A 14,633-nucleotide genomic window follows, 5' to 3' on the forward strand; every position below is an offset into this window, starting at 1 on the left:
TCTTTTTTTTAAATTTAATTTTATTTTTTCAGTGTTCTAAGATTCATTGATTATGCATCACACCCAGTGCTCCATGCAATACATGCCTCCTTAATAACCACCACCAGGCTCACCCATCCCTCCCACCCCCAAAAGTGCCAAGCCAAAGCAAAATTGCATCATTGGAAAGATTTTTCTGCAGGACCATGCAACCATCTCATTGATATCCCAGACCTGCCAGGGCTGGCTTCACATGTCTAGGGTCATACTGTCCCATAGACACAAAGGTGAATGATATAAGTCATTTTAAATTTTTGAGAAGCCAAATTTTAAAAAGCAGGTGAAATTAATTTTAATAATATACACTAGCTAAGTCAATTCTGTATCAAAAATATAATCTCAACAATCTAAAAATTATTAATATTTGACAACCATTTTTTTTTCGCATTAAGCCTTCAAAAGATGGTGTGGATTCTACACTTAAAAAACATTTCAACTTGATCCAGCCATACTTCATGTCTCCCATAGCCACAGGCAGAGTGGATCTAGGGGCCCTACTCAATCGAAAAGATTTTGTGCACTCCCCACCCACTAATCCTACAGGATTCAAAATAAGAATGCTGTATCCTAAAATAATATTTGATTTTTCCCGGGCGCCTGGGTGGCTCAGTGGGTTAAGCCGCTGCCTTCGGTTCAGGTCATGATCTCAGGGTCCTGAAATCGAGGCCCGCATCGGGCTCTCGGCTCAGCAGGGAGCCTGCTTCCCTCTCTCTCTCTCTCTCTCTCTCTGCCTGCCTCTCCATCTACTTGTGATTTCTCTCTGTCAAATAAATAAATAAAATCTAAAAAAAAAAAATATTTGATTTTTCCAAATCACATAAAACTTACAGATTTCCATGTTTCTTTGGTGCTCCTCCTTTCCTAGGTCCTGACGATGTGTGTGGTCTGGGTCTTGGTTAACCCAGAGCAGCCTTTTATCCTCCTCCCTACACTGATACTCTTTGTCGGGCCTCCCTCTTGGAACTCTGTGCCCCTCTGCTGGCCCTTCTGAGGAGAATGACTTAAACCTGAAAGAGTGTGGACCCTGCACCCATTATCCTTTCTGAAATGTAACAGGATGCTTGTCATTCTCCCTCAAAGAAATACAGAAAGAGGCTCCAGAAGGAAAAGCTGCTATGGAGATTACCCTAGTTCTAGTTCACACTTCTCACTTCTCACTGGGTGTTCACATGCAGATTCAAACTGGTAGTTCCAAGCAGTTTCTGAGATCCTGCATTTCTAGTAAGTTCCCAGGTGTTGCTTGTCCTACAAGTTCCAGGACCGCGCTTTGGGGAACAAAGTCCATCCGTAATCCAGTTAACATTGCTCAAGCCACCCTGGAGGGGAGCTAGGTCTAGAACTCAGATCTTGTGATCCCAAGCCCAATTCTCTTTCTCTCACCAGGCATGGGAATGAACTTCGGACCTGGGTTTGAGGCCCTGCCCGGGTGCCTACTGATGCCATGACCTTAGTTTTCTCAACTGCAGAATGGGGCTAATCATGCCTCGCTACAGAGAGCAGCTGAGGATAAGGAGACAGCACTGTGCTCAGCCCGTCTTTGAGCCTCATTACATGCTGGTCTGCTCCTTTCGAACAATAAATCCAGACCCCAAATCCCCATAAAGCCCAGTAGATCAGTATGAGCAGCGAGGAGGCCTGCCCTTGAGCGGCCTTTGTTCTGCATCACTGTGGGTGGACTCGGTGAATTGGTGCTCCCCCCAAAGATATGTGCACCCAGAACCCATGAATGTGATCTTAATTGGGAAAAAGGTCTTTGCAGATGTAATTAAGTTAAGGACCTTGAAAAGGCCCTTCTGGATTACCTGGGTGGGCCCTAAATCCATTGACAGATGTCTTTAAAAGAGAAAGACTGGCTCAGTCTTTCAGAGCATGCAATTTTGATGGTGGGCGTTGTGAGTTCGAGTCCCGTGTTGGATGCAGAGATTACTTAAATAAATAAATAAATTTTTAAAAAAAGAAGAATGAGAGAAAGAGGCAGAAAAGAAGCAGACAGTCAGGGAGAGGCCATGCGGCGCCAAAGCAGAGCATGGAGTAATATTCCAGAAGCTGAGAGCTAAAGGTTGCCATCAGCCTCTGGAAGTTGGAAGAAGCGAGGAACAGATTTAACCCCAGAGCCTCTGGTGGGAGTGTGGCCGTGCTGACAATATGATTTCAGACTTCTGGTCTCTGAGTCGTGAGGGTATTAATACATTGCTGTTTTAAGCCACAGAGTTTGTGGTAATTGTTATTGGAGTCTCAGGAAATGAATACAGTGGACAAGTGAAAAGCAGTGACCTTCCTGGCAGACAAGGTTCTCCCACTCATGGCTTCCTCTACCTTCCCTACACCCCCATTTGCAAAAGAGACACCAGGGGACTGGGAAGCCAAGCCCCCGCCCACAGCATGCCTCCCAGATCCTTCATGTGGCACAGGGGCCCCGGGTGTGAAACAGAGGGCACTTCAAACCCAACGGCCTCCCTCCTGCTGGAACTCAGCTCAGTTTCCTCCCAGAAAATTGCTGGGAGAGCAAAATCGAGGAGGCCGATCACCCTGGGCCTGACCTCTACTGTTTAATTACCCTTCAGTGTCCGATGCACAGGCAGGGCTGAGGTTCCTTCTTGTTTTTAAGAAGTCTTTCCCAGAACCACTGGGGCCTGGCCCCAGTGCCTCAAACCATTGTAAATGTTTACAGGAAATTGTTCAGCAGCACAGACTGCTTATATGACACACATATTGTGAAATGTAAAATGAGGTCATTGTTCAGTAAATCACTCCTTGGTCGGGTAGTGGGAAAGGCTCCCAGGATAAACCTGAGACCCAGATTCAAAGGGCTTGAGGGAAATCTGGTCATTTCCAGGCTTTCCCCCAAGCTCCAGGCTTCTGCTGAGCCATCCCAGGACGGCTTTGGTCCCTGGTCTCACTTTCTAAAGCATTCCAGGAAGGAAAATCTGAAAAACATTATTTTAAAAAATTTGACTTTCCTGAATTATCCAGATAGGGGTTGACTCTGGCATCAGAGTAGAAGATTTCTAGTTGGTCTTTGCTCCAAAGAGCCCACCCAAGTGACCCATGCAGCTTACACCAATGCAGAGACAAGGTCTTTCAGAACGTTATCCAAAAGTATTTATTCATTCATTCATTCATTCATTCACCCATATATGCATGCATTTAAATACCCACGCATTCAACAACTTGTCTGATGAATACTGAGAGGTTTCTATGTGGATTCAGCAGTGAGCGAACCACCCTGTCCCATAGCCACATGAGGGACACAGAAGGCGGAACGTTTCATCTGTTCTGAGTAAGTGCATTGAGTTGAATCCTAAAGGAGGAGTGGGAGCAAAGGTGAGGGTCAAAGAGGTGTCCCAGGTAGAGGGAAGATGCCATGCGAAGACCCAGAGGTGAGAAAGGAAGTGTTACTTGTTCTCAGAGCTGCCCATGGTTTATGGAAAAGCTGGGAGAGGGTGGACGGGAGGCACATGACTTTGAAAGCAAGTAGAAGCAACTCCAAAAGGCCTCATATGCCCTATGGAAGCGTTGAGACTCTATTCTGGATTTCAAGGGCCTGATATTATAACTTTGATACAGAAGAATGAGCAGGCAAGCTGCTCCTAAGGAAGCATGTTCTGGGGATAGTGAATGCTGGTTGGAAAAGGTGTGTATAACGCAGGAACCCCCTTTGGGTATCCGTGATCGTGCTAAGCAACAGAGGTGAACGTGAAGAGAAATGAGTGGGTCTGAGAGATACCAAGGATGTGGAATCGTGAGATCTTAATGGTAACTAGTTGGATATGGGGTGAGGGAAAGAGGGAGCCAGGGAGAAGCCCCAGATTCCTGGCTGGCACAGGCTGGTGATGGGCCACCTGGGAAGTAGAAAAGGCCACCTTCTCAGGTGGGAGTAGGAGGGTTCCTTCCGGGGCGACACCGGCAGGGAGCCGAGTCTGAGATGCGCAGGTCCTCGACCCGGGCAGGAGCCGTCCTCGTAGAAAAAAAAAAAAGGGGGCTGATTCAGGAGAGAATTTTCTTTGTGAGAAAAAGAAATCCCTTCTGAAGTGGATTTCTGGCCCTCAGAAGTTTAAAAAAGAAAAGTTACAGAGCAAGTAATTGGACACCCGTGACCAAGGTGGAGCTGCAGGAAAAAATTCAGAGGAACAACATCAGTAACAGCGCTCCAACTGACCCAGAACTAGGCGGCGATTAATCACCACTCTCTCATAGGTGAGCTCATCCTAGAATTTTCTGTTTCTCCAGCTGGAATCAAACAGCTAGGTCTTCCCAGAATTGTGCAGGTGGAACTAATCCCTGAGACTACGTGAACAGTCTGAGGACACAAAGCTAGTGGCTTGCCAGGACCGGCCCGCGGCTCTCCTATCCCCGTCACCCCAAGTGCTGCTGAGGGGGATGGTGCCCGAGGCGAGACATGGGTAGAACACCTCAGCCTCTGCCAGCAAAGACAGAAGGAGAGTCTTTTTAGTCCCTTCCCCCTCTCTACAGTGATGCCCCCACTTCTGCACCTTCCCGCACGCATGGCCCAGATTTGCCTTCCCTCTACTCCTTTCACCAAAAGGCATCAAAGGCATCTACCAACCTTGTTCCTTATGGATCCTGATCGCTCAGCTGGTTAGGAGCAATCACGCAAGTTCAACTAATTCAGGTCGCTTCAAAAGTGACCAAACCCATGCAGGTCATAGGGAGCAGTCATCAGAAGGAGGAGTGGGAACAGACCAATGTAGGACTCTCCAGACTCCGGTTGTGAAGAGGGGGTTTGGGGCTGCTTTCTTGAAATCTCAAGATGCTGCGGAGGGTAGTGAGTGTATGAGTTTCCTAGAGCTGCTATAACAAGAACCAGTAACCACGTGGTTTCAAACAGCAGAGACCTACAGTCTCCCAGTCCTGGAAGCCAGAGTCTTGAGGTCAAGGAGATGGCAGGCTGTCCTCCCCACTGAAGGCACTAGGAAGGACCTGCCCCAGGCTTCTGCTCTGCTTCTGGTGGCCTCAGCTGTTTCTGGGTTTAGAGACACACCTCTCCTCTCCTCTGTCCTCATGTGGCCCTCTCACTGACTCTTTGTGGCCAGAGTCGACATTCTGTAACAGGCTTTCAAGCCTTGATCATTCAGCTACCACCTCCCATGATTTTGATCAATCTGAGTAATAGAAACATAACATTTTTCTTTTAATCAACTCATTCAGCCCCTGTCCTTTGCAAAATGTCAACAACATCATGTGTTTAATGTCTTAGTGAGATCTTCATATATGGTTGACCCTTGAGCAACACAGGTTGGAACTGAATGGGTCCACTTATATGCAGATTTTTTATAGTACTATAAATGTGTTTTCTCTATGATTTTCTCAGCAACATTTACTTTTCTCTAGTTTATTGTAGGAATATAATATATGATACACAAAACATACAAAAAAATGTCAATGGGCTGTTTATGTTATCAGTAGGCCTTCTGGTCAACAGTAGACTATTACTTAAATCCTTATGTTTTTGGAGACTCACAAGTTATACATGAATTTTCTACTGCAAGGGGAATTGGTACCCCAATCCCTGTATTATTCAATGTCAATGGTGTGTCTGTATGCATGTATGTATATATGTGTATGTATATGTATATACACATCTATATATCACACAGTCAGTAAAGGAAGAGGACTTCTGTGAATCCGGGCTGAAGAACGTAATTCAGGGTTTGCCATTTTCTCATTCCCATACCTTCAGTACCTGGAGCATTTTTCCAACCCTGTCTCTATGGAGATTCTAAAAAGGATAGTCTCCTCTTCTTTCTTATTCATTATAGGTTTGGGTACTGATTAAGTTGCCCACAATGAGTATGCACTGCTTTGAGCATCAGGAAAAAAAAAAAAAAACTTTTTAGAAAAAGTGTAATTTAAAGATGTAATAGTCAGAAGTTTAAAGAGGCAACTACCCATGATGCCATGCAAAACCCCCAGAGCGGGAAAAACTTTCATTAGGACTTCTTTCTTGAGATGGACAGGGTTATAGGTGGACTTGATCTTGTAGCAATCGGGGCCTATATTTTATTTTATTTTATTTTTAATTTATTTATTTGACAGAGATCACAGAGAGAGAGGAGGAAGCAGGCCCCCTGCTGAGCAGAGAGCCCAATGCGGGGCTCGATCCCAGGACCTTGAGATCATGACCTGAGCCGAAGGCAGAGGCTTAACCCACTGAGCCACCCAGGCGCCCCAGGGGCTTATATTTTAATCTTTTCCATTCAGTTTGAAGTACATGGAGACCAAGGAACAAACCACACCTTTTTTTTGGGGGGGGGGGTTGTTCAGTTTTACTGAGGTATAAATTCACATACCGTGCAATTCACCCATTTAAAGTATACAATTCACTGGTTTTTAATATATTTACAGATATGTGAAAGCATCTCCACGGTCAATTTCGAACATTTTCATCACCTGAAAAAGAAACCTCCTGCTCTTTCGTCATTACCCCCTGCCCATCCCACCCCCACACACCACTTTCCGTCTCTACAGATTTCCCTATTCCGCACTTCTGTAGGGATGGAATAACGTAATGTGTGGTCTTCCCTGACTGCCTTCCTTCACTTCGCAGGATGTTTCAAGGTTCATTCGAATTGAAGCATATATCACTAATTTATTCCTTTTTCTGGCCAAATAATGCTCTGCTGTTTAGACATACCACATTTGTTCATCCATTTGTCTACTGATGGGCATTCAGGATGTTTCCACCTTTTAGCCATTTATGAATGATGCAGCAGTGAACATTCCTGTGCAAGTTTCGTGTGGACATTTGTTCTCTTTTCTCTTGAGTATATACCTAGGAGTGAAATTAAGGCCATACCCATTCCTCTTTCTCCTAAAATGCCCAGCACCGTGCTGCACACAATGTGAGGCCCCCATGGATATCTCTCAAGTGAGTGAAAAGAGTACACTCTTCCACACGATTTTAATGCTAAAGGGTCCATCTAAGTTCCCCCCAGAACTTCTGACCATGGCCCTAGCTTCCTGAGAATTAACCAAAATCAACCTCCATCTTCTTTCTTTCTTTTTTTTTTAAGATTTCATCTATTCATTTGACAGACAGAGATCACAAGCAGGCAGAGAGGCAGGCAGAGAGAGGAGGAAGCAGGCTCCCCACTGAGCAGAGAGCCCAATGCGGGGCTCGAACCCAGGACCCTGGGATCATGACCTGAGCTGAAGGCAGAGGCTTTAACCCACTGAGCCACCCAGGCGCCCCTCCATCTTCTTTCTTACTCACTCTTGGCCTTGTGTCTTTCTCTTGCACTTTAGGAACCAATGAACCAGCCATCATTGAGATACTATCAAGCAGGACATCTGATGAGAGACAACAAATCAAGCAGAAGTACAAGGCAACGTATGGCAAGGTGATTCCAAGGGTCCTTGCAAGCAGGCACACACAGCCTTGGCCTAGGCGGTCTCTGCTTGCTCTACACTCCCAAGGCAGCAGAGAATATCTTTAAAGCTTTACCGAGTTAGCTCAAGAGAAAACAAGGTGAAACTACTCTTTACAATTTTAACTGATTACAGAAAAACTGAAATCGTGTTGTTAACTTAATAGCCTACAAAATCAGTATTCCTAAACCCTTTCTGAAAATCGACTTCCTTACTCCATAATCCCCCTGTCATTTCCCCACTCATTTGGACCATTTCTACCTATTACCATACAGATAGGCCAGGGACTTGGGACCTGGTTTTCACAGGTGGGTCTTCATACAAGAATTCTTCATCTATTCACTAGGCTTCAAGAATGATGCATTCTTCGTAAGTGATTATAACAGAAAACTAAAAAAAAAAAAAAAAGCAAAGAAAACACAAACCTCCATTTCATTAAACATGAACACGTGTTTTCTTTCTTCATGTTTCTTTTCTTCTTTTTGTTGTTGCTGATGGTGTTACATATAGAAATCTTTAAGTGTGCATTAGGGTTTCTATTTTCTTTATTAATATGGGATGGACACAATTTAACCTTTTCTTAATGTCATTAGAATTATTAGCATACAAAATGAATAATCATATATAATCAAATATATGAATAATCATATATAATAATCAAATAATCAAATATAGCATATGATCATTATGCTATATTCGAATCCATATTTATAAAACCTTTACAGTTTCAATCCGTCTATGTATAAATAGGTAGAGAAATGGGTTTTCTTACTTACTTGACTCTGGGCAGGCAACGATCTCTTTAGACCCTGGTGTCCTCACACACAGAATGAAAGTGGTGATTTACCTTTCTTCCCAGGTTGCTGAGAGAATCAGCCAGCCTCCTGATAGCACCTGTCAGTAAAAGGAAGCTATTCTAGGTTTGACTGTTTCTATTTTACAGAGAGGAAACTTGCAGCTCCCCTGCATACATGACTCATGCAAAATCACATGTTTAGTAAGGAAAATAGCCAACACTCCAATCCCACTCTTTTGAGTCCGGGGCCAGCGTCCACTCCTAAAGAACCCATTGCCACGAGAGGAGCTGTTTCTTTCCACACTACGTGGCCCAGATGGCTGTGCTTTTACAGTTTCTCTGCAACTCTTTTCTCGGTCGGACTGGTCAATGTCATTCCTTGAAGACATTGACCAAAGTAGGTGAATCTGCAGTTCAGCTGCATGGAACGGAGTTGAATGACATTGAACTTTAATCCTCGTCGGCGTGCCTAACCATAGCAGCCTCTCATGTGCCCCATCTACCTACCCCCAACCCTGCCCTCGTGGAAAGTCAGATCAGGCTTCTTAAGCCTGAGGGTAAAGCAGAGTAAATGAGCTCGAGGTGAGGACTTAGGGGCTTTGCTAAAGGTCACTTGGGCATTTCCAGCTTCAAAGTTTGCAACACCAACATGTGCCCATCATTTACTTACCCACCAGTTCATGGATGCTTCAGACAGCCGGGACTGCCAAGGAGGTGGTCTGGAATCACATCTGAAGCTCAAAGACCCTGGCAAGGGACCAATCTAGGTCCCCCCATCAATGGAGTTCCAAAGAGAACACGCACCCTAAGGTGACACAGCTAGTAGAGAGATCTCGAGCCAGCTTCTGTGTCCAAACAGAATCTAAACACACAGGAATTTGTTTTCATGCTTGTGGCTTGAAAGAGTAGGCAGCTGGGATTTCTCTCCCCTCAAGTTCTATACAATGGCTGTCTGGCCTGAAAAGTCAGGTCCAGTCTTCGGGTGGATCCACACTGTGGGGCACTGACCGCAGGCCTGCCTTCCCGGGATGCAGCATTAGACAGAGACTTAAGACGGAGACAGTAATACCAGTAATACAGTAATACCACGGCCCCCACTTGAGACTGCAGATCCCGTAAGACAAAGTCTTCGAAGTTTTTCTCCCAGGCTCAGAGCTCAGAAGTTCATGTGAGAAAGGGCTGCTGAGTCCATTCTTCAAAAGTTCCTTGCAGCACAGAATAATAATAATACTCACTCACTGAACATTTAAAGGGTGCCAGGCACTGTGCTTGGGTTTTATACGGATTGTCTCTGCTATTTCTCCCAAAAACCCTAAGGAGGGAGTCTTATTACCACCCCCTCCCCATGTTCCAGAGCAGGAAACTGACATTTGGCAAAAATACATTTCCAAAGTCACACGGCTGCTGGGACCATGTCGTTAGCCATCATGTCGCGTTGCCAAGTGGCCAGACCCACTAAGTGCTGTGATTTGGGTTCCCAAGATGCTAGCTGCTCCGGGGGTTCCCCCACCCCGCTGGTCTGACCCACTGGGGGCCATCTGGATAGGAAGGTCCTGCTTTGAGGTCCTTGACTGATGTTGGGGGCACTGGCGACTCTAGTTAGACTGAATACCAATTCTTGTCCCTTTCATCATTAACCCATCATGTCAGAGAGGCACTTGCCAGAAAATACCCGTGATGATGGACACTTGCTAAAAACAGGTGCCAGTGGGCATTTCACAAACTTCGTTTCTTCTCCCTATCCGAGTGCTCCCACGTGTCTCCTATTCAGGTTTAACAAGTTAACCAAAGCAACTACATGTGGTGAGCTCAGGACGGTCCGTTATTCCTGCTGTGCGCCTGCAAGGATTGCTACTTTATTGTTGCCCCTGCGCTCTCAAACCCATTTCCATTTGGATGACAAAGGATCTGACCCCCCTTAGAGATAACAAACCCATAGTTCAGTCCTTTCTAGTCGAACAAGTGTTTGGGGGCAAGTTTTTGGGTCAGTCAATGGGAATCATGCCAATCCTTCTCCTGCTGGGGCTGTTCTAAAGATCAGGGAAAAGGCTTTCTGAACCCTAAAATGTCCAGCAAATGCTGGCTATTACTGTCCTTCATCTTTGGGGTCTTCAGCCTTAAGCAAGGAATCTTCTCTGCCTATCTGCCAGCCCCAGGACGAGATGGAGAAGAAGTCTCTGGCTAGGAAGGTGACTGCTACCAGTGTCCTCCAGAGCAGGTCACTCATGCCGGTAGAGCTCTGTCCCCTCACTCCCCTCCCTAAGTGTCCTTGGAAGTTTTCCTGTTGACCCTGAGGCCATGCAGAGGGGAGAGCCACACCTGTCCCTCTGCTTTGGGCCACTCCCCAGTCAGGGCTCTTGCTGTCTTCCTACAGGACCTGGAGGAGGTGTTCAAGAGTGAACTGAGTGGGAACTTTGAGAAGACAGCCTTGGCCCTCCTGGACCGCCCCAGCGAGTACGATGCCCGGCAACTGAAAAAGGCCATGAAAGGTCTGGGCACAGATGAGGCGGTGCTCATCGAGATCCTGTGCACAAGAAGCAATAAGGTTAGTTCCAGCCAAGCCTTCAGCCCCAGCCCCTGAGGGAGCATTCATACGCCCGTCAGAGACGGTAGCAGTGACCAGAAGGAAAATGATTCTCTGCATTCTCCTCGGGGGCTGAACCAGCGTCCGGACAGAAATGCGTCTGCTTGTCCTGTGCAGGAGAGCTCTCTCTCCCAATCTTCCGGCTGTCAGTTTTGGTGTTGCTGCCCTTGGCTTGACAGACTAGATCCTTCCAGAACAGCTGTGTCGACGTAGCTTTTGTTTCTCTTAAAGGAATGCAGAGTTTTATATGCAGGAGGCAAGATTCTACTTTGCTCTTCCCAGCCTGGGTTTGCAGGTCTTCTGGCACAAATGACGCAATGCATGGTCTACGCGCGCTTGTGCAGCTGCCTTGTCCGCGGTTGTCGTCTAGCCTAGAGTACCAGTAGGACTGCAAAGAGGCACAGAGGCAGGTGGTGCAGACGGGGATCCCAGTGACACCCTTCCTGGCTTCCGGCACCTTCCTGGAGGTTTCCCTCTGCCTCTCTCAGCAGACCTTACCTCCTGTCCCTTGGGCACACGCTGACGTTTCAGGAGCTGGAAAGAGCCTTTGTGAAGGTTTTGGTAGAAGCCTCATTGTTGGTTCCAGAAGCCATTAGGCCCAGGGAACTCATCAAGGGCAGACTGGGTCCACAAATCATCATTCAGAGACCCCTTCCCTCTTCCACAACCACGCGTCATGTAGGATGGGGAAGTCCAGCAAGGAAAATGGCAGAAAGACCAAACATTCTTTGAAGCCTCCAGGTAGGAAACAGAAGCAGCGTTTGGAGCAGACAGCAAGGAAAAGCTTCAACAGAGCTCTGATGCTGAAATGTTGTTTTCAAAGCCTTGAGTGCGGACGACCCTGGGTTGGTTCCTTCTGCTCAGCCTGTGCTGTCCAGCATATTTCTTGAAGCACGACCATGCTCCAAGCTACAGCCTCAATCCCAAAACCCCCTTCCTAAGCATCCCTGGACTTCTCTTCTTTCCACAAGAGAATAAAACCCCTCCGTTTCAGGGAGTTTCCATTCAGGACCGGACCATGGGGAAGGGTCAGCAAAGGAGGATGCTGTCAGTTTGGTCCAGTAGATACACAGCGTTCCCGACTCAACATCCCCCACCTTCTGGAAACACCATAGTCCCAGCCAGGAGGCATCCAATATGGGGTCAGTCGGCAGCCTGCCTTGGCAAGGTTCCAGTCATTATTGTTCTGTTATTTGACCACATGTGGTTCCTCCTCAATCTAGTTTCCTTCAAGCCCTGCTCTCAAACAACAAACAAGCTCTTTTTCCCCCCAGATCAAGTAGAGGTGCCAATAGAGAGAAGAAAAGTAGGGAGAGAGCAGCCCTCGGGTTCAGACAGATCCCGGCAGTGGGTTGGAAGGCGGAGAGTGGAAAGAGCTGCATGGCCACAAGTGGTCAGCCGCCACCAGCCCCTGTGTCCCCTCATGTCCCCGCAGGCTCCTCACCTTCCCCTGTCCCCACCACCTTCCCCTGTCCCCACCACCTGCCCCCACCACCTCCCCCGCCCCCACCACCTCCCCTGCCCCCACCACCTTCCCCTGTCCCCACCACCTCCCCCCCACCCCCGGTTGCCTGCTGACTCTCTTAAACAGCTTCCCGGTGAAGCTTTGGGGAAACGCCTGCTCTCAGACCCGGCTGGCTTAAATGTAAACTGAGGCAGCTCCCGAAGGGGCCACTCAGCGCGAGTCATTGAAATACAAAAAGCACATCTTCCCACTCCACACTCTAGAGAGAGGCCTGCCCTGCTGCACACAGCATCCCGTGGACTGAACGAAGCCTGTTTCAGGTAGAGAGAAACTAAATGTCCAGCCATCGGGAGGTTGGCTGAATAAGCGGTGGCTTATTATGGGATGGAACATTTTGTATCCCTGAGAAAACACCCGGTGACTACGCATCAACAGAGCTGGATCTCCAAGGCGTCTTACTGAGTGAAAAAATAAGTCAAAGAACAACATATACAGTATGGCACTTTCCTAATGCATTCACGGAACAATGCTATATATTTGCAGTAGCCCATTCATCCCTGTACAGAGGGGAAGACGGATCCTTGGGCAGATACTCACTGAGCTTGTGGCATTGACGACCAGAGTGGGGATGGGGACATGGGATGGGGTGAGGCGGTGAGCGGTCAGATGTTAGCTTGGCACTAGTAGTTTTGCTTTTAACTAAGGAGAGTGCGCATGTCACTTGTGTGGCTTGGAAAGTTTGCACAAGGGGCTTCTTCATACCTCCAGGGAACCAGGCGTGGTTCTCTCTGGAGGAAGTTCTAGAGGCATCCTGAGTCCAGAGTCTGGCTCCAGCCGCTTCCCTCTATGTGGTTCCTACTGACCATCCCACTTTGGAGTAATGATTTTTCTTTTACTACTCTTCCTAGGAGATCATCGCCATTAAGGAAGCCTATCAAAGGTGTAAGTGACTTTTTGTTCTGACTTTGGGTAAAGTATGTTCCTTTTGGGGCACCTGGGTGGCTCAGTCAGTGAGGCGTCTGCCTTCAGCCCAGGTCATGATCCCAGAATCCTAGGATGGGAGCCCTGCATCGGGCCCGGCTCAGCAGGGAGTCAGCTTCTCCCTCTGCCCTCTGCTGCTCCCGCTGCTTGTACACTCAGTCGCTCGCTCTCTCTCAGATAAATAAATAAATAAAAACTTAAAAATAAATAAATTTTACAGAACATTCCTTTTAAAATACCTCTGGGAAAGAAATCATCTGCTTTCTCCCCTCCCTTTTTCGTCTTTGAAAGTATTTGACAGGAGCCTTGAATCAGATGTCAAAGCTGATACCAGTGGAAACCTAAAAAAGATTCTGGTGTCCCTGCTACAGGTAAGATCAGCCCCACTAAGAGGAGCTTCTCTTTTGATCAACTCAACTGATTACAGACCTGAATAATATCTGTAAAACTTCCTTTGTATAGTAATGTAACACAATCATAGGAGCGACAGCTTACATTCACAGGTCTTAATAGCCCCATTCAAGGGCAGGGGATCATGCAAGGCTGGGCTGCTCAGGGTCAACCTAGAATTCTGCCTGCCACAAAGGGCTTACTTAGCTTAGACTTCCAGGACCTTCCAGGACCAAGTCTCAGGGTTCTTCCATACCAGGAACCTCCGAGGGGTGAAAAGCGATACTTCTAAAGGAACACTATTAACTTTCCCATGAAGTCACTCTAGGGGACATTATGAGGTTGCTTTCAGCCTGCTTCAAGGTCCTGGGGTTTGGAGTGACCCTTGTTCCTACAAGAAAGAAAACCCAAGTGTTGTCTCAGAAGTTACTCTGTTTATCAGTTGTGCCCTAAAGATGGCAGCAAAGAGCAACACTGTGGCTCTGCAGGGCTCCCACCTCCTCCACGCCACCCCTCTGAGATGGCCCCCAGCTTTCCAGGACTTTCTCTTTCTGTCTTCTGTGGTCAAGCAGGAGCTCAAGTTAATAACAACGTGTCAATTTCTCTAGGCTGATCGCGATGAAGGAGATGACGTGGACAAAGATCTAGCTGGTCAGGATGCCAAAAATCTGTATGATGTAAGTGGGCCGGCGGCGGGCCTCAGCTCATTCTTTCTCTTTTCAAAAATTTATTAGCGCTGTTTTATGCAAACGTCTCTTTATGTCATGAAAGCGGGAGTTACTTGAGAAATAAGTATGATCTTTAAAATAGTTCTTCATATACACAGTCTTCGTGAAACCCTAAGAATTGTTCCCACTCCTGCACTCCAGAGTTGACCACATCAGATCCACTTTGGAACAAGGGAGGACATGAATAATATACATAAATATGTGAAGTCTACTCGCAGTGAAAGCCTCACATGCTTCGTCGATCAACTTGACTTCTATTCG

The 14,633-nt window shown here is 47.0% G+C and overlaps 1 protein-coding gene across 2 annotated transcripts in view; it reads left to right on the forward strand.

The window, feature by feature from the left end:
• ANXA13 (annexin A13) overlaps positions 1–14,633 on the forward strand; it is a 59,235-nt gene that overhangs the window by 32,452 nt on the left and 12,150 nt on the right. For both annotated transcript variants that reach the window (XM_082721767.1, XM_082721766.1), the window contains 5 exons: positions 7,306–7,400; positions 10,599–10,769; positions 13,182–13,215; positions 13,546–13,625; positions 14,253–14,321. In XM_082721767.1, coding sequence (XP_082577893.1) covers positions 7,306–7,400; positions 10,599–10,769; positions 13,182–13,215; positions 13,546–13,625; positions 14,253–14,321 — 449 coding nt within the window. The remainder of the gene's footprint in view (positions 1–7,305; positions 7,401–10,598; positions 10,770–13,181; positions 13,216–13,545; positions 13,626–14,252; positions 14,322–14,633) is intronic.

The sequence above is a fragment of the Mustela nivalis genome (assembly GCF_964662115.1).
Source record: "Mustela nivalis genome assembly, chromosome: 2".
NCBI lineage: Eukaryota > Metazoa > Chordata > Mammalia > Carnivora > Mustelidae > Mustela > Mustela nivalis.